Source organism: Epinephelus moara, chromosome 20 (assembly GCF_006386435.1).
Source record: "Epinephelus moara isolate mb chromosome 20, YSFRI_EMoa_1.0, whole genome shotgun sequence".
NCBI lineage: Eukaryota > Metazoa > Chordata > Actinopteri > Perciformes > Serranidae > Epinephelus > Epinephelus moara.
The window spans coordinates 40,905,808-40,927,179 of record NC_065525.1 but is presented as its reverse complement, the minus strand read 5'-3'; the positions used below and the strand labels follow the sequence as shown (position 1 = coordinate 40,927,179).

At 40.6% G+C, this 21,372-nt stretch overlaps 1 protein-coding gene across 1 annotated transcript; it reads right to left on the bottom strand.

The window, feature by feature from the left end:
• Nucleotides 1-6,336: 6,336 nt before the first annotated feature.
• alx1 (ALX homeobox 1) lies at nt 6,337-16,277 on the bottom strand. The gene is made up of 4 exons (XM_050072515.1): nt 15,929-16,277; nt 15,209-15,513; nt 14,752-14,880; nt 6,337-8,896 (listed from the first exon to the last, which is right to left on the bottom strand). Exons 1-4 carry the CDS (start codon nt 16,116-16,118, stop codon nt 8,555-8,557), a joined length of 966 nt encoding a protein of 321 aa, XP_049928472.1. The 5' UTR covers nt 16,119-16,277; the 3' UTR covers nt 6,337-8,554.
• Nucleotides 16,278-21,372: the final 5,095 nt, after the last annotated feature.

Genomic DNA, 21,372 nt, shown 5'->3' with positions numbered 1-21,372 from the left:
TTTTGCAATAAGAAATTAAGATATGAGCCTGAAATGTGTGTTTTATGTTTGTGTCTGTGTGACCCACTGTGTGATGAAACACACTGTAAAAGTCCTCACTGCTGTGGCCGTAATATACCAACACTACATCGTCGTTATGACAAAATAAAGCTCTTTATATGAGTTCTCAGGCTTGTGGATTTTATCTGATAACAGTTCAATGACCTTTTCATCGTGACTGATTTTATACAAGTATTATGCACCAAGTGTCACCGTGCACTTGCACCGCAACAAACCACCAGAGGGCTGTGGAGGGCAAACTATCCACTGACTTTCAAACTACCTCCATGTTTGGACTTTTACTTTGCATTAGAAAAAGGAGACAGTCTATATTGACATCAGAGTAGTTTTATATCCTTGCAGGAAGTTTGACAGCTTCCTATGAAAGTTCAGATAAAGTCCTGTGACATTCAGCAGTTTTACTGAGTCGGACATTTTCCTTTCAAAACTTTCTTAAAATATAAAAATCGAGCAGCTTGTTGCTCAGAGTACAGATGAGTAACAGCCTTCAATATTGTAAAAGGAAAAAAACAACAATCCAAAAGCAGAACTGTGCATATAATGTGTTTTACAGCGAGTACAGTGAGCTGCACTGAGGTCAGGATTAATGTTCTCCAAACATGCCGAACAAGAGAAAAAACATGAAGCTCTTTGTTTTATTACAGTCATTGATTTTCTTGTGAGTCATCGGCCTAATAACTGAACACACAAGGTGTGTCTGCTCTGACTTATTTCGATTTTACTGCTGCAGGATTTCTGAAAGTCCAAACTGATCATGTTTCTACTTTCAGGCCTCAAAGTCATTCACAAGATGAAACTGAGTCGTCTTTTCTGACACTTTATTCAGACTTTTTCTCTAATTTTTAAGTCTATGTTATGGATGTAAGTGAATAAAACTCTGTACATGTAGACCTCCAGCGTCTACACGTGCGCAGTAGTTGTAGGAACTGCACATGTTCATCCTTAATTGATGGAGTCTGCCTTCACCACAGCCTGACAGGAAAGTCTTGTGTTAAATTATCTCTGTAAAGAAACACGAATCAGTCTCTGAATATTACACCGAGCCGGGGAGAGGGTTTATGAGAAATAACTGCCCCTGTAGAAAAAAAGAAGACGGACCGGCGGTGAGTTGGTCGATCCATTCCAGAGGAGGAGAAGAAGAAGTAGAACATCAGTGTTGAGTGATGAGAATAACAACAGTGGGCAGACAAGTGTAGATCTCTGCTGTGGAACATACGTGACTGCCGACTCCATTTTTCAGCCGCCCGCCGCACAAATGTTTGATCTAGCTCTATTTCTTCATGTCAACAGCTGTGTGTGTGTGTGTGTGTGTGTGTGTGTGTGTGTGCTTCTCTCTCTCTCACACACACACAGAGGCCTGTCCTCCCCCACGTGAGGTAGAGCGGGAAGTAGGGAGGAAGGGGAGGGAAGCTCTTATATTAATGGCTGCGGTTAACCTGAGAGGGTCAAACCCATTGGAGCTGTTGATGGATCTGGTCTGCAGGAGCTTTCTCTCTCTGTATTGTACACACACACACACACACACACACACACACTTGAACACACATGTGCAGGCCTGGCTGCATGACCATCAGTCTGTGGCTGTGAAGTCAGTGTGATGATGAGCGCTGTGCAGAGAGATGAAGATGATGGAGAGGAGAGGGCAGCAGGGACGCAGAGATGGAAGAATACATGACAGATATAAAAGATATCAGAGTTTTAGTTACATGTTTATCAGAGGACGAGGAAGAAGAGGTCATATCACTGCATGAGGTAAACCTCAGTGGGTGGAGCCACTAAACCAACGTTTCAACATGGCTGGCTGGAAAGAAACTAGAGTTGCCGCCTTGCGGTTGTACGCCTTCGAAAGCCAGTGAAGTTGCAGTTACAGTTTCCATCATGTCTGTCCAGAGTCATATGAAGTCATGACAGTTGACAATGCTTGAGATAGGCTCTGGATGTTGCTACAAAGAAGCTACAAATTCTAAAACTTGGATGCTTCACACACAGAAGATCTGTACAAGCAGCAGAGTTTACAACTCATCCTCACTGCGACCTCGTCACATGTCCACGTTTGGTCATGGACTTTCCACGTCCACATATGACGTCCAAGGTACCCTGGGTGTGTTGGTTGTTGACGTTCTGGGATGCCATGTCAACTTCAGCCTGTTACATGCATTGTCTGTTTTCAAAATACACTTCTGTTTTCACAGGAAATGTACAGTTTGCATACAGCCTCTGATATGAAAAAGAACCTGCAACTCAACTTGGACTTCAACACCAATGACTCATGACTTCACTTCGACTTGAGCCTTTTGACTTGAAAATACTTGATACCTTCGACCGTTATTTAAAAAGTTTGTCACAATCCATTCTTTCCCTTCATTTAAATCAACTGACGTTAACGCTCTTCATTCCCAGCAAGTTGACACTTAATTCTTCAGATCCACTCAGTTTGAGCATCTAATGAAGAGAGAACCATGAAAAAGTGACGTTATGTTACTGAACACAGCCAATTTTGTTCACATACAAAAACTTTGTGGGGGTCAACAAATAAGAAAACAGCAGTATTCAAAACATGCGTGTTGAAAATTACAGACGGAGGGAAAAAAAACGATTAGACCCCTTCGAGATGGTGAGCTATAAGGAGGGTGATGGATCCGTAGCCAATTAGGGAACCCCTGCCCCAGGGTCTAGACGCTGGTGGTGGTAGAGGAAGTGAAGAAGAGATGAGGTTTTTTAGGGACGGGTGACCTGCTTTTCCAGTTGATTTTGTGCTTTCAAAGCTCAGTGTTTTTTGGCAACCTGTATCCACTCCTCTAGCAGCTTCAGTGCTGCCAAACGTTGGTGTTTTTTAGTGACCTGTCACTGCTTTTCCAGTGGCTTTGGTGCTACCAAACGTGGGTATTTTAAGCCAAACGTGATCTTTTCCTACCATAACCTAGTGGTTTGTGTCTCAACATAACCACATATTCACCACAGCGCTGGTGAGGTAAAGTTTATCCTGTAATAGAATAAGGGCCAATGTTACATGTCTGTGTTTTGCAGTTTGGGTTGGCGATCTAAAAATGTTTAATGCTTTAAATCAACTCCAAAGACATGTTTAAAGACCGGATTACAAACCCGGCAAAACTGGGCCCTGAAGTCCCACATCGACGGCACATCCATATTATCAGTGGATTTTGGTCGTTTGAAAAATGCAAATTTGTTGTGGAATTTGCACGACTTAAGTACATCATCAATTCATGTTGGTCCTGCAGTATCAGCTGATTTTATATCCCTGTCTTATCAATTATATTATATTATATCATATTTATGTTTATATGTTGTTTGAGTTTCTAACGTTATGAGTAACTGTTGAACATAAAGTCCCTCATTAGGGAATTTTTCATGTTCAATACAAGACGTGTTCAAAGCTAAGTGAGAACTACTAACAAGGAATGTAAAGACAAGTTTACCCTCACCTACTGCACAGGTAGATATTAAGTTAAAATATGATAATATAGTTATGATGCAGCGACTACACAGTTATTGTGTGTTGAATAAGACAAAGAAACACCTCACTGCAACATCAGGAAACACATCCAGCACTGTTTCCATGGATACCTCAGGATCAAAGCCTCCATGTTGTAATGCGCAGTGCAGATAACGCACTCGGGTTTGTATTTTGAATGGCAGTAACCAGGAAGTACCCCGAGGAAACAAACTGGTTTCCAAACCGAAGCATCTGACACAAGTTAGAGTCCTAATTGAATCAAGCCTACCGTTCCTATAGACGGGGTTTCCCTGAGATGCTATCCGCCGCCGACTGTGATCTCAGAGCAAAACAAAAGGATGATGTCAGAGAGGAAAAAGAAGACAAAGAAGAAGATATGCTCCCAATTACATGACAGTGTGACAGATTAAAGAACACGTACTGCGTGTGTTAGCAGGAACATGCAGTGTTGGGGCCTCATGGAAACGACTACTACTGATGAATGAAGAGGTTAACTGTGTTTAATGAGCTGACCCATCTGTTTCCACACTACAAAGGTAAGACCCAACGCTGGACGCAGTTTAAAGGATGAGGTCACTTATGTTGTTTATTTTTCCCTGTTGTCAACGAATCCTGTGTAAAGACCGAGTCGAACAATGAACTGATCTCACTTACAAGTACTGTGTGTATCTACAGCCTGATACATCTTCCTCCTCTGAGCCACACAGCTCCATCTAACACTCATCAGTGAGCCACACTGTTGCTAACATGTTCCTTCATTATCATGAACACACATTATCACTTATATTCGATTAATCCCACAAACACCACCTCGCTGTAAAGTTTCACCGGAGCACCAATCATCATCATGACTAAAAGGCTAAAGAAAAGAGACCAGGTGTGAGTCCATGAGGAGCTTTACAAACCAATTAAAAAATGTTTCCAACAGGGAACTCGGATTCTCCGACTAATTACTGAAGCCTAAATGTGATCACCAGAAGTGAAAAGCTAACGTTAGGCTATAAACAAACTACACCACATGTCCTGCCCGTTCTCATTCTGAAGTCATTAAATACGCTGCTTTTACTGATTTTAGCATCAAACACAGAAGAAGAGGGGTCAAAGGGTACAGATGACCCTGGCCCAAGTCCAAGGGGGGGCCATTAACAGGTCTATGTTTGACCCTTAAATCAGATCAAGTAGAACAATTTAACCTACTGATTTAAATCACTGACAATACAAGTTATATGTATGTACATGATAAATAATTGTATTTTTAGCATTAAAACACATTGTAACGTGCCAGCTGATGCTCCCACCCCCCCACAGGTATTGTGACATGGTGCGGCCCACCAGACAGACAGAGTCAGGTGTACAATGGGCAGAACTCACAAGCTGCTACTGTAAACATGCGAGGTGGACTGCAGCCATACTATATGCTATACTAGCATTTTGGTGAGGGAAAAAGGAACATTGCCATTTTTCAAAATGGTGGATTTAAATATTTCTTCTTCTTTTTTTTTTTAGATATTTTTTTGGGTGTTTTAGCCTTTAATTGATAGGACAGCTTAAGCGTGAAGGGGGGAGAAAGAGAGGGGGGGAAGGACATGCAGCAAAGAGCCACAGGCTGGAGTCGAACCTGGGCCGCTGCGGCAACAGCCTTGTACATGGGGCACCTGCTCTATCCACTAAGCCACCAACACCCCGGATTTAAATATTTCTGCATACTGACCTGAACTTTCTTTAAATTTCATAAACTGGGTTTGACTGGAGAACAGAGAGCTGACAGCTGCATACTCTCTGCGCTGTTTCAGTTCTGCACACAATGTGACCAATATTTGATTAAAGTAGCCTCAAGAACACATGAATAAGTTAAGTATTTACTCACTCATGCTTTGATCTTATGATTTAATACCATACACTCATTTCTACATTCAATGTTAGATTTGGCTTTTCTCTAATTATTCATTGGAGGCCATTTTTAGGTGCGGAAGAAGGGTCCACTTTGGAAAATGTTGTCCCCCTGCCCATATTCCAGCTGTCCTGGTTATGATGTGCCGCCAGTTGGCCCAACGACACCTGTGGCAGTGGCACGAGACGCCACTGAACGGCATCAGTTTGAAATGCTGCCGGTAATGACATAATATAACGAGCTGCAAAGTCCCTATCCCATTAGGAGGGGTGGTTGACTTTCAACTGTTCACTTCCCATATGAATGTAGAGCCAAACAATTATGGGTTTTTTTCTAAACCTAACCACCTGCTTGTGTTGTACAGCTTACATTAACCATCCCAGAATGTCAGCAACAAACACAAGCAGATACCTAGTGTGTCACATGTAGATATGACCGGCACTGACCAAGAGGCAATATGTAATGCGTTGGCGTGAGAACGGGTTGCATGACTTAAAGGCACCACCTTAACGAGGCTGTAAAGCCATGTTTGGCGTGATGACGTTCTGTAGTCTCATTTAGTCACTTGTTAGCATCCATCTTTTTTAAGACATGTGAAAGCTGCAGAGTTCACAGTGAACAGGAAACTGCGTGTAAACCACAGACCTTATTTCAGACATCTAACCAAAAACACATTAAAAAAAAAACTTTGACTTTGAAACCATCGAACAGGAAGTGCTAACATGCTAACTCATGTCTGAGTTTTAAGAGTCATTCCTGAACCACTCCATATCAAGCTTTAGATACACATACACACACACACACACACACACACACACACACACACACACACACACTTGTTGGCCGGATACGTTCACTGTTGGTTTTGCTGCTTCTGTGAGGTTTGATGACAAGAAGGTGCAGCCATGCTTGAATCAAGTGACATCCATTTATTATACTTCCAACAGATAAATTTACAACACAGTCATATTAAAACCTTCCTCCTCTGCCTGCGTCATGAACCTGTGAGTCACAACGGAGGCCAACGACAGAGATTACAGAGCTTTGCTGCAAAGCACACAGACACGTCAGTACGTCAAGTTAGTTTGTCTCCACGCTGCTCGTCTTCAGTCCTGAGCTGGAACGAGGGAGGGAGACGAAAGGCGCAGGTAAAGAAAGCTTATTCACAGTGCTTAGAAAACGCTGTAGTGGTTCAGGACCCTCCCTCTGGATCCACATGTCCCCACACTGGGATCAAATCCCACCGGAGCTTGTTTGAGTTCTTCTTTCTTCACCTCCGTCTCACACTTCTGTCCATCTCAATAAAGAGGAAACTCTGAGGACGCCCTGACCCCCCGTTAAAAAACAACAACAAGAAAAGCTTATTCACATCACAGCCGTCACCTGCACAGATCACCACACCACCTCTGAACACAGAGGACTGTAACACAATGCACTGGACATCACCCTGAAAGCCTCAATAATATGAACGTATTGCTTCAGTTAAGCTACATAAAGGTTGAGACCAACTCCAACAGTTCATCCCCAAATAAAAAATCTTTTTCCTCTCACCTGTAGTGCTGTTTGTCCGTTCAGATAGTTTTGGTGAGTTGCAGAGTGTTGGAGATATCAGCTGTAGAGATGTCTGCCTTCTTTCCAATATAATGGAACCAGATGTCACTCAGCTTGTGGTGCTCAAAGTGCCAAAAAAAAAATACATCTGAAAAACGAAACATCAATGTCGCCTTCCAGAAATCATTGCTCAAGATAATCCACAGACCTTGTTGTGAGCAGTTTGATGTCTGTATTATTTTTTTTGTACTGAACTACACCCACCAACCATATCACTGAAAGTGTGCATCTACTGTTAGCTCACCTAGCACCACTGAGCTAGCTAACGTTACAGCTCAGCTGAGGAGGACGCCATTAAGGAAAAATATGACGAAAAATGTTTGTTTTTTTCCCATGACAAAGATGATACATCGGTGAGCTAAAAATAAACCTACATTGTTGTTTTCTTTGACAAGAAGAGATGGGACTAAAATGTTAGTGGTGGGCTATCGGACATTCAAAATGAGACAAACAACGTGGCATGTGCACAGACCCTTACACAATGTGCTCCAGGTTCAACATTAAGCTCCAAATTCACAAACACAGCCTGAAAATGAATGAAATCTAAAACAACCGCATGTGAGGCTAATGCTAATGCTATGAAATGATTGGCCAGTCTGCATTCAAGGGGCGAGACTTAGGAAAGGGTTAATTAAAACTGCTCACTCCCATGAGTAGATGCACACTTCCTTCTGCGCGGTCACATGGTTGGCGGAGGTAGTTCGTTGAAAGAAAATAGTTCCTTCATCAAACTTCTCACAACACAAGTCTGTGGATTAACTTGAGTAACCACGTTATGATTTCTGGAAAGAGACATTGATGTTGAGTTTTTAAATATGATTTGTTGGCACTTTGAGCACCTCAAGCTGAGTGACATCTAGTTCCATTATATTGGAGAGAAGTCAGACATCTCTACGACTGATATCTCCAACACTCTGCAACTCACACCAAAACTATCTAGACTGATAAACAGCACTTCAGGTAAGAGAACTATGTGTTTTTGATTTTGGGGTGAACTGTTCCTTTAAGTGTCTTTGACCACATGATTGTCTGAGTAATGTGCATACCTCCACCCTGCTGTAGATCTGCCTCAGAGCAGAAACACAGCTGTATATCTGTCACACAACACTGTGGCTGTTTATTAACTTTTGTAACAAGCTGCAGCTTTTTGAGTTGCAGATTTCAGAAAATGCAGAGAGCCCAAATCCTGACACATTTTCTATTTATGAACGTTATCCAGACACTATTTTCTACATTGATGTTTCTAGATCGAATTATGGTCAGAGCTGCATATGATGCAGGTTTAAATAGCAGGTCAGTTTCATGGTAAATGTGTCCACAGCTGATTTTTTTCTTCGCAACAACAGATAAGTCACATCTCCATCTGTAGATGACAAAAGAAGATTTTGGGTGACAGGTAGTTTTGAATATGATTTCAGACTCTTTGGGCAATCGCCACACTTTGCACAAACTGTAAATTCTAAAAAATATTTTTCCATACATTATCCAGCCTTTCCAGACATGCACAGGAGAGTTGATCACATGGCCCAGGAGATGTTGGCTGTGTGCTCCTTGGCCTTCATGCGCAGCACGGCTATGCTGGATGAGCGCCTCTCAAACTCAGGCTTGGTCTCGAAGGCATGGTGACCGTTGGCGGCCGGCGTGAGGAGCGAGTCTGCGCTGAAGAAGTTGTTGAGGGAGACGTGACCGAACTGGTTCTGCTGGTTGGGGAAGCCCACGTAGCCGTGCTCGGTGGCACCGGCTGCTGAACGTGGGGAGTGGGAGTAGGATGTGACGCAGGGAGGGGAGCCTCGGGGCAGCATGCAGGAGGAGACCACAGAGCCGCCAGGAGCAGGGCTTGGCCACAGGTTGTTGGGAATCTGTTGGGTGAAAGAAAGTTTTAGAAACAGGGCTTTAAAGGGACGGTTCGGATTTTTTGAAGTGGGGTTGTATGGGATGCTTATCCATAGACAGTGTGTCATAGACAGTAGATGTCAGTCAGCACGCCCCCAGTCTGGAGAAGCAGGCAGGAGTCCAACACTGAAGCTAAACAATGTATTGCACTTTCTCTTTCTATCAGACAGCCTGTTCTGACGAGGAAGCCGTTAATGCCTCAGCTCCCCATCTATACTCTCAACAAAACCACCAAAGCCCATTGACGAATACAGTAATTTAAGCTCTCTGAACACGGGAGCTGCTGGTCTACTGCTGCTTTGATCAGTTAGTTGGTTTGTGTTAATGTGTGACTTTGGTGAATCTGAATTAACCCTTTAAAACACCAAAGTCAAACAATAACACAAACATGGATGGAGGCAGTGGTAGACCAGCAGCTCCTGAGTTCAGTGATGTTAAATCACTGTTTTTCTCAATGGAGTCTGGCGTTAAAGAGAGCGATATACCATCTGCATTTTCCCATTTTAAATCACTGTCTGATATTAAGGTGAAGCTGTGAAAATACTCTCAGTATAGCGTACACTTAAACTGATATAGATTTTTTTAGGTGGCTAAAATATATTTAGGTGCTGACCTTCCACAGCAGAACATAGGTTAGCTTCCATGTCAGACTCCAAACTAGGGGTGTGCTGACTGACATCTACTGTATGTAACACACTGACTATGTTAAAGTACCTCATGCAACCCCACTTCAAAAAAATCTGAACTATCCCTTTAATTTCATGAGGATGCATCAGAGCAACTACTCCAGAATTATTTTTAATAGACTGATAGTTTGTCACATACAACATTTTTAAACTACACAGATGTTTTTGAGGATTCATCGAAGGATTTAAACTTTACACATTTGTAGTAGAGGAGTCACGATATACTGGTACTGACGACAAATGTGATATTTAAAAATGAGATACTGATATCATGTCAATAATACACGTGATAATCAGGGCTGCAACATTAATTAAATATTACTGAAATCACAAAGTGGCCAAGGTCAATATCCAGAATGCAGGAGCTGCACTTTTTTGATGAAGGTAAAATGTGTCACAACAATGATAAATAAAGAACTGTGGTGCTGCGGAGAGTCGTCGTCCTGCAACTCATATTCCAGACGTAAGGGAACATGCTTGTTGAGCAAAAATCACATCATCATAATTTTGTTTTATTGGTTAAAATGAAAAAAAAAAAAAAAAAAAGATGTTTTTTGGTTGTTGTTGTTTGTTTTTTTTGCATATTGTGGAGCCCTGATAATATCACGTAAATAATCCAGCTCCTCTTTAATCATTTAACTGATCGACTGCTCACTCATTTTACCAGATCTGTGTGGAGATCTGAGGAAACACCTATAAAACCAATTTATATACACTACACATATTAAATATATATTTAAAAAAAGCCATTAGGATTGTACATGATGTGGGATGTCAGCAGCACACCAACACACTGTTTTTAAAGTCACATGCATTTGAATTCAGGGATCTGGTTGAATTTAAAACAGAACAAATAATGTTCAAAACAAGAAATAATCTACTTCCAGGCAATATTCAAAACATGTTTTGTGACAAGGAGGGGAGATATAATTTATGAGGAAATCTAAAGAAACATTGTGTTTGAAATACACACACTTTTCAAAGTTGTACAGTGTGTGTGTGGGTACGATGAGGAGTTAAAGTGAGGCATATCAGCACTTTAACAAGATGTACAGACACAACATGTTTAGGAGCTCTGCAGATGAAGAGCGGTGATGCTGATGGGTAGTTTATTTATTTATTTATTTGGGCTCTGGGTGTTAAATATTGAAGATTGTTGTTTATTTATCTATGTCAGTGGTTGTAAATAAGTTTGGGATGTTGTTGACAATTTCATTTTTAAAGTGAGAAGGAGGTAGAGGTGTTTGTTGTATTGTTTGTTTTGTTTTTATTTTTGTTTTGCTGGAGATAAAGACATTTATTCATTCATTTAGGTTTTTTTCTGTTTTTGCTTTGCTTTGTTTCCTTTTCACTGTCCTTATAGTGTAAACACTATTTTTTTTGTACAATTTCGTTCAGTTATGATGACAGACTCCCCTCACTTGTATTTTGAGTTCAATTCATTTGTCAAAAAAAGAGAAGAAACACACAATAAACAAAGTTAAAGATAAACTGCACTTATAGAATCATTGTTATGTTTTATTTTTATTTTGTACAGATAAGCAGATAATATCATCATGGTGAACTCATTGGGCCTCGATCATCATAAAAATCTATTATCTTGTCAGCCCTGATACGTTAATGACACCTGCATCTTTTCATCTGCTGATGAAGACCATGAGAGTGCAGCTAAAACTTTTACAGAAGGCTCGTTAAATGTACCTTTTGATTATGTCACAGTATAGACGTAGTTTAGACGAACATCCTGCATTAAAAATATAAAGAAATCAGTCACACAATCTGGACAGAAACTCTGCCATATCTACGGATCTTAAAAAAAAATGCTCTGGTGCAGCAGCGAGTTCGATCACTGATAATTTGAACGTGCAAAGCAGCTGTTAAAATATTAACATGTTCATGTTTTAATCAGTGGACAATAAATGCTAATTTCTTACAAACACATAGAAAACTGTGAAGAGGCCATTTAACCCATATTACAAAAAATATTTTCTAACTTAACTCGAGTGATGTCAGGGCTGCAGAGGGTTTCAGTTTTATTTGCCAAAGAATTGAGATATCTGTCTTTCAACACACACACACACACACACACACACACACACACACACACAGGAGCGACTTCCTACAGAGGAAACAGCCCCTGTGAACATAGGGGTAGATTTCAGTGGTAGGGAGGGATGCAGGGGACACGTCCATGTCAATATTTAGGACATGTGTATTTGTCCCCATCTAAAAAAAAACCCATAAAAGCAGCAGAGGACTTTTATTCTGATGAAATTTAAAATATTTACACAATAAACTGATAAAAATGCACAAATTGTTGCGTAAAAATTCACCAGAATGCAGGAAATTACGTGTTTGAAGCTGAAACTTTTCCGGCAGGCGACCCCACGCCCCCATTTTTAATGTTTCCCCACTAATGTTAAAACAAAGCTGCGTCCTCGCCTGTGAAACCTGTCGACAGCGATGTGTGTGGATTGTCCAGATTAATGCAGACACTGTTTGTGGACAGAGGTTTTTTTAAAGGTTTAAGTCACCAAATACACTTTCATTCAGCTCAGTTGTGTTGGTGTGGAGGCAGAAATCTCAGAGACAGATATCACAACACACCAAAACTATCAGCACGGCTCGACAACACTGGAAGTGAATGACACATTATCTATTCAGGGGGGATGAAGTGAGCCTTTAATGTCTGAACCGACATCTGAACGCACACAGATCCAAACACTTCCAAAAGCACACAACATCTCATGATTTTGAAGTTCACGTTCCTAAAATTCATCCCAAAAGTGTCACGCAGCCTCTGTTGGCATTTCATTAGAGTCTGAGAGAACAAAGAGACGGACAGGATGTATAATCCCATCTGCTCAACATACAGTACACATCACGTGACTGATTTTAAAGGCGGGAGCTGCGGCCTACAGAACGCACGACACCGACTGAACTGACAGCTCCATCACATTCAAATGACTTCATTCACTCTGAGGCGGTTCATTTGGTTTCATTCGCCAAGATTTCAATCAAACTCAGAAGACACGCCAGCGTAAGTAAGTAGCATGTGAACAGCATGCAAATTCATTTGCTCCTAATTGTATCTTGTCAAAATGAAGCCACTGAAATGTGTCTCTAAAGTTTTCCTCCACACAGCATAAATTCAAGGCTATATTTTAAGAAAATTTTAAATATATAATTTAAACAAATAAATACACCAAAATTAAATTTCAGCATCTTCAAAAAAAATTTAAAATTGCAGAACTATAAATTGAACCAGGACAACACCTTCTGCCAAAGTACAGCTTACAGAATTTTTTTCAACAAACACCACAAACCAGCAGCAGTACACAGTAAAAATCATCTTCTCTGACAGTTAAATAAACTTCTTTTGGTCGTAGCGGGAGAATCAGCTCTGCCAACATGTTCCTGACAACATGTGCCATGGATCAGCAGGACCTCAGCCTTTGCCCAAAAACAACAAAACCCCTCACAGTCAACAAAACAAAACCAAACTCTTTAAAACCCACAAGAATGCAGCCCATGTCCACTGCGTTTAGGGAGACAGAAACACCCTCTGCCAGCACAGTTCCATGTAGGACGGTCCATTTAATGACAGTAATCTGGATCAGCTGGGAGAGATGGGTATGGCTGGTGTCCAGGCGGGTCTATCAGAAACATGTGCGGGGAAAATACGAGACAGTCCACCAGAGCTCGGACCTGGTCCTCAGCCAGGGCGAAGACGATTCTGTGACTCTGACTTTTTTTTCTTTTTTTTTTTACAATGCTGCCTCTTTGGATTCAACACATAAGCTGCTTTCTGTACACTCCAAATGTCCACACACACACACACACACACACACACAGCCCTCTGAGGAGCTGCAGACTTCCTTCTTAAAAACCTCAGAGGCCCAGTCTCAGTTTGTGATAGAGGAAGGACAAACTGACAGTGTGCGTCTCCTCTCACCTCATCTTGTACCTGACCTTTGTCCAAGCGGCAAGACGAATGTGCAACGAACGTGAAATCTGATATAAGGCCATTAATTCAGCCGTGACACCTCACAGAGGCTCTAATCAGTGTCCTGCTTCTTATCTGAAGATGGCCTCTATAATAAGTGATGAATAGAGCTGCAATGACATGAAGTGATTCATGCAGATAAAAGCGCTCATTCAACAGTTTCCTGTCGGTGTTGGGGAGGACACATATGACACTGAGAGTCTGAGGGTCCGCCAACAGAAAAATCTTGAGCATTAAACACTTCATTTCACTTCATTCTGGTGAACTTTTGTGCATCTATTTGTGCCTTTTCAGTATCAATTTATCGTGTAAATATTAATTTTGTCAAGTCCTCTGCTGCTACTGCTACTTCATGGGGTTTTTTTTACAGTTTGCATTGTCTTTCTTTTCCTTTACAATTTTGCATTTTCTATTTACAGTTGTTGTTATTTAGATATTCACCCTCTGTTAGCATTTCATATTTTTTATATTTTATATTTCCCAGCAGTCCTTATTTAATACAGTCTTTACTTTTACGCATCTTCTACAAAAAAATCTGTATCCGCACTGGTATGTGTACATTTATTTATGTTGTATTGCTCATATCATCCATAGCAAAGTATTGATTCCTCCTGCACTGCTCTTATGCTTTAATTTAATCACCTTACTATGAAATACCTGCACCTTCAACCACCTAAATCTGCACCACCATCACATCTGCTGTAGTAACAGCTCTCTGTAGTTGTCCTGGGACCAAACTGTCATTTCACTGCTCTGTGTTTTTATTCTTATGTTTCTATTTTTTTTACTCTACTCTATGTGTTGTTGTATGCCTGGTGTAATGACCTGCTGAGTGCCTTAAATTCCCTCAGGATTAATAATGTATGTATGTAGATCTCTTTATATTATTTAAATATTGAGAGGACATGTCCTCTGCGCCCCCCTGACATTGACACCCATGCATTCATTTATTTTGTCTTAAATTAAGAGGACTTAAAGAGAAAAGAGGAAATGAAGCTGACAGGCCGCTGTGAGCATTACGCACCAGCGCCCTCTGATTTTAACAAATACACGAACGCTCCCGTCAGAGGTTCATTTGACACCAACAATAAAAACATTAATAGTTATAAAAACGGAGGAAACAACTGGCCTGTGTGTAGCTGTCAGTCCTCGGTAACACTGATAAATCGTAGGTGGCTGCGAAGTGAGTTTTGGCTTGTTGGATCTGCCCGTAGCGCTCTCTCTTCCTCCACTTTGCTCTTCTGTTCTGAAACCAAACCTGGAAATAAAATAAAATGAGACGAAACAAAATCAATTAAAATAAATGTGACAAAATATCATTCGTTTAGAAAATAAGTCCAATAAATTCTGGTAAAATCTTTTGTTTAAAAGGAGCTGCAGCAGCCTGATTAAAATGAATCCTGACTTGGTTTAGAGAAAAACAAAAAGTGTGTATTTAATTATTTGCTTTAAATTTTGTGGTGTTTTTATTTTACGCAAAGCGGCGCAGCTCCACGTTCATGTTTTATCGTCTTTCTTTATTTTATGGCCTCTTCTCTCTCCATCCCTTAAAGTTAACAAAATAAGAGCGCGGTGATAAACTGTACCTGCACTCTGGCCTCCGTTAATTCCGTCCTCATGGCCAGCTGTTCCCTCACATAAACATCTGGATAGTGAGTTTTCTGGAAGACTTTCTCCAGCTCCTCCAGCTGCGCGCTGGTGAAGGTCGTCCGGTGTCTCCTCTTCTTGCTGCTGGACACATTACTGTCGCACTTGTCTCCCATGTCGTCCAAATCCGTTTTCTCCGGCCCGGTTGTCACCGGAGACGCGCGCAGAGTGCAACAACTGTCCATCGACCTCCCGAGGTCCGAGTGCAAAGTGTCGTCGTCTGTTTTTGGCACGCCGTAACCGGCTGGAGAGAGCAGATGGTACATGAATAAATATACAGTTTGACACCTGACATGGCATTACACTCTTACTGCAACTTAAAGTATGAAAATAAATCTGGACTATACAAATCAGGCTACTTTTTATGGTCTCTGGGTGATTAAAAATGTTTAAAATTATAGGCCAGCTTTGATGACACTAAATAATCTACGTGAAAATTTTACACACACCAGTGATCTTTCTAATTTTAACAAAAAGTGGCAAAAACATAAAATAATTCCAAAAGAAATCACATCTATTGACACTAACTGAGCTCCACAAATAAAACGAGAGGGAAGTTTAGAAAAAAAGAAACACTCTGTAACTCCTCACACACGCAGACTAACTCCTGTAAACCTGCACAAACAGTCAAAGTTACAGAAACTGTAGTTCTTACGCACCGGTCTGGTCTCCGCACGGAGAGGAGCGGTGCTCGCCGCTCTGCAGCCCGAAGGCCTGCACGCACTTCGGGGAGGACTTGGTGAAGTACTGCGCGCTGTCCAGGCTCTCCATGACTTGGTCCATGTAATAATCGCTGGCCTTCATCGCTTGGCTTTTCAACGCAAACTTATCCTCCATATACTCCATCATCTTCACCCAGCTCCGCTCGCTTTAATCAGATGTCACCATTAAAAAAAAAGGAAAGTAATCTCCGTCGCGCACCGATGAGCGGAGTCTCGTAATGCAATAATTCGCCAATGGAGTTAATTTGCTGTGTCTTGAAGGCACAACGTCTTTATAGCCCCAAAGAGAATGAGCTTCTTAAAGAGCTCCCCTCCTCTCAATATGAAACAACTCCTCCCCTGCGCAGGCTGAACCCAAACCAAACAGCAGTTTGATTCTGGAGCCACACAACCACTCTGAGAGGAAACAATCAGAAAGCACTTTAATATACAACATGTTGAGACGTTCATGATGAGGAGAACATTTATCTGCAGCAACTGGGACTTAACCTGAGTCTGTGGGTCCTGAGGGTCGCTGCTGATCAGTCGGTTTATTTTGGGGCAGTTTAACCTGCAGGGATCCATAATACAAGAATATTAGCTTTAGATGCATTTTTTATTATTTTATTTAACTTATTGTTTCAAGGCCTTCATGTTGGGGCAAACTGATTTGTAGCCTTACATTTCAAGGCCCTGCCACATTGGCAGCACCACTTCTGCTGCTGATGGAGAGTTTTAGCCACATTCGTTCGCACTTCGTTCTTATGTGCACTGATGGATTTCTATCTATCTATCTATCTATCTATCTATCTATCTATCTATAAACCTGTTCGTTACTATTTTTCAAGGCGCTGTCACTAATTTAACATTACATTTACAAATCTGCATAAAAAAGCAAAAACATTTTCATGTTCAATAAGGGTTTTTTTCAAGGTTCAACAAAAGAACGTGCAACTCACAGAAAATATTAAATACTGTGGAAAAGGGCTCCAAATCCGTTTTTTAAAATATTTAGGTCGTCCTAAAATGCTCAGTTTAATCGTTATTAACACGTGCAGCAAGTTTTAGATTTAAATCGAAGATTTTAATCAAAGACTAAGAAGAATTTGGCATTTTGACAGACGAGGACAAAAAACACGGCTCAAAATTTTGCAGGTTGCATCAACATGTTCAGATAATTTAAACCGAGATCTTTTTTTGTTCATGTCCTGAACGACCTGGAATTATAATTTAACTCTGAGTTGCTCCGAAGATTTTAGTGAAACTGTTCCGTTTTATTTGGATTTATTTAGTGTGAATTTAATTTAATATCAATGATGTTCGATAGTTTGACGCATGTTTGCATAAACTGCAGGAAATACTGTCTGACATTCGCGTCGTGTGTGTGTGTGTGTGTGTGTGTGTGTGTGTGAGGAGGGGGGGGTGCAATATGTCGGTGTGGGGCACCTGTGCAATAACTGTGTGTGGGACTTTAGTGTAATTCCTCTGAGTGGGGCATCAGTGCAACACCTCACTGTGAACTCAATTCAATTTTTACAGCTTCCATCCAAAACTTTTAGTTTAGTACAAACACACTAACATAACAGTTTTGAGTTCACCAGACACAAAATCAATGTGTCATGACCCCTGCCTGACAGGAAGTTTGTCAATTTAACATTGTTGTTGTTGTTGTTTGAGCATTTAATTCTGTATCACACGAACATTTGAACACTGAGTGCACAATCTACCACCATTTCTTAATAATTTCATTAAACTATAAAAATATATTGAGGTGAGCTGAGGCTTCTAGAGATTGACAAAAAGATGAACTCTGAACCAGAGAGTGCTCTTTATGTCACCTCAGCACAGCCTTATATAAGTGAATACGACTGACCTCATGGTATGAAATGTCTCTTACCACAACATTAACTGTGAACTACAGGAACATTCATCACTGTGTCACCTCAGCGATTTACAGCACATTTAAACACAGTTTTCTTGAACACACTGTCTCATGGCATGCTGGGAAGCTCCGCCCATTTAGCCCCAACACGCCACAATGTGTTCAGTGTACAGTGATAAGTGTTGTTTATTGGCTGCAAACTAATGAGGCGAAATCAGATTTTTAGATTTTAGTCAGATGAACTCAAAACATAAAAAATGTTGATTTAACATAAAAAATGATGTCGAGCTCACAGTGATGAGTTTTGTGTCAAGTGAACATAACGTTTCTTATTGATAATCTGGGGCGTCTGTGTGGTCTTTACATTAAATTAAGTGTCATGGATGGATCAGGGGGTTTATAGTGTTGGCTCTGCAGAGTATTTGTGCACCACTCTAGATTTTACATGTGTGTGTGTGTGTGTGTGTGTGTGTGTGTGTGTGTGTGTGTGTATTGCCTCTGGAATATAAGACAAATTTCTCCTGAGGAAGACAGTAAAGGCTAATCTAATAGTCTTATCTTCTATTTGCAAAATTATGGATATGATTTCGTCACGAGAACAAGGTACCAGGGATCCTTTTTTTTTTGTATTGCAACAACAGCATGCTGTTAAATTCTACAAGACCACTGCTTTTTCCTCAGTGAACATTCAAAGTGTATTTCTCTGAACTTTGGCAGTTTCTCCTTTTTGTAAATATAGTAAGAACAACATCAAATTAGGATTTAATTTGACATTCAAAAGTCCCATAGAGGAAGTATTGACCTTTTCTTGCTTGAATTAAAGAGCAAACATCCTCATGCAGCAAAGTTCCACTGAACCCTGCAGCCGTCAGAGGAACACAGACACACAGCTCTCAACAGGGAGGAGAAGAGCTCTTCTTCTATTTCTCCTTACTGGAGGAATTGTGTTACCACTAACCTAAGCCCATCTCCCACCTCCACATCTCCACCCATGAGCCACACCACCTGCCATGCACACCATGTGTAGCTTTGGTTCGCTCTGGGGTCAGTGGCAGTTACCTGCAGCGTCACGGTGCCACAGGAGAAAAAATAAAAATAAATAGAGGTGCTCTTAAGTAGCGGGGTGGAGGAGGAGGAGGAGGAGGAGGAGGAGGAGGAGGACAGGGGGCTTATTGGGCTTCTAAGATGACCTCGCACACACCGGCTCACGCTGAGGAGAAAATGTGAAAAGTTCACTGTGGTTTGTTTGGTGGGTCCTCGGCTGCTGCGTGGGCTTGTAAAGTTGGACGGCTTGGTCACCTTCAGGACCATCGCTCACACTAATTCTTTAAGTGTCATGTGAGCCACCTGGAAAGATCTCCACTCTCACTTTTAATAAAAAAACATGTACTGCCAGTTTGTTACAACATCACACACGCACTCATCACGGTCAAAATATGATTGAACTGAACTAATTATCTTTCATTTCAGTCTTAATGTGACTGATCACAGTCCAACACAACCAAACCAGAGCCCGACAGGCCAAAACGTGCCACTTCAGAAGGCAGGAACATGACATCATGATGCCCGGAGCCACCCTCACATCTAATTCAATCTGTTGAATGTCTTCAAACTCTGGCTCGCCACGAAACACAAAAACTTTATTTTCCCCAAAAGCAGAAATTTTGTGGAGCTTGTGAACGTCCTCTGAGTCTGAGTCTGCACAACATTTGGCTCATAATGTCAGAAAGTGAAAGCAGCGCGTTCGTGCTTTAAAAGTTTGTTTCCATTTTGTTTGTTTGTCTTTTGTTTTCTTCCAGGAGTCGACATTCCCGAGCGCTGACACAGCTCTCAGTCACTTGACTTCAAGTCATCTGGGTTCAAGTCGACATGTTATACAAGTCACCTGAAACCAGAACGAACCGGGCAGCGGGGTCACTCAGACTGAACCCAGACGCTGTGAGACGAGACTAAAGATCATTTTAATAACAATATAAGAAGAAGATTTTCAGCAACAATCGATCACATTTTAAACGATCATTTAATGTTTTCTTAACATTTTGCATTTTAAAATACACCACAGATTCAGGTTGAACCTAAACATAGACAGAAAACAGCTGGAAGTCTCTGAGACCACTTTGTTTCAGCTTTGATATTTTTCATTTTAAAAAACAATATAATAACATTTATACAGAGATGCACAAACACATAAAGTCGCTAAAGCAGTCCAGGGTCATAAACAGTTGATGCATAAACAATTCTTTCTTTATTTTTTCACTCCAAAAAGAAAATGCTGTTTATCATTTAAACACCAGCGACACAAACCTGGAAGTCTTTTAGCTGCAGATACAAAAGGCCGATAATCTCAACTCTCACTGCCATGGAAAATGTAATGTAATTATATGAATAGACTTAATCAAAAAATACATTTTAAAATATGAATTATCATAAAAATGTAGATTTAATAAAGATTTGTACATTTCATAATGTAATTTTAAATTCTGCATATTTTATACCATGTATATATATGAGATACTGTTTGTAGACATGTAAGCATGTACTTCCATAAATGTCCTCTGTAAATCTTTGTCAAAAATACCAGATACCAGATTCTGCTTTTACTTTAATTAATTTACAAACCTCCAGAGATTATTTTCTCAGCGCTGGCTCGCTGTGACATCAGACCTGTCCTTACATTTTTATGAAAGCAGAGTCTCTGAGCTGTTTTCATCTCGCTGATATTAAACGCCAGCAGTTGTCGTTGGGGGAATAAATTAACTTTGACTTTTACCAGGATCCAGCGCAGAAAAGTTTCTGCTTGTGTGACTTTATTCCCAATTTCTTTATACGTTGGTTTCACATTTCCAGGAGAGCTTGCACATTCCTCACAGTTTATATCCATTTCCTGTTTCTTTACTTTGGCGACAGGAGCCGGCTAATTGTGTCATGAGGCAGAAATAAATAAGGAGAGGCCGTTTTTCTTCATCAGTAAGTGTTTGTAGGGTTTGGAGTTAAAGATATTTTACATTCTTAAATGTTTTATAGTGCTGATACTTAGTTAAGTCATACATCTCTGAAAAATTATCCGACTTTAATTTTCTGATTAAAGGACTTCGCTTTGATCCAACTCACTGTATTAGTGTTTTTATGATTTAAGATTCACTGAGATGATAAATATAACTGCACATTTAAATCAGCTTCACTCCTACAACCACGTTTCAGTTAGTGTGTTGAGTTGCTCGCACACACATGTAGTTTAGGTCTGCTGTATGTCCTGCACTGCGTTATAGAACCAGAGTACAGTGGCCGCGGGGGATCAAAACACAACATTTCAAAAATGTAGCGTTTTGGTAAATGTTGTTTTATTTTGTGAACTGTTGTAGTTTTCTGAAATGTGTTTTTGTGAAACATAGTTTTTTTTAATCTTTTGTTGTGACCATACTTTTGTTAAAATGTCATGTGAAATTTTGTTTTTTTGTAAAATGTGGCTTTTTCCTGCAGTATTATTGTATTTTGTGAAACGCCGTCGTGTTTAATGAAA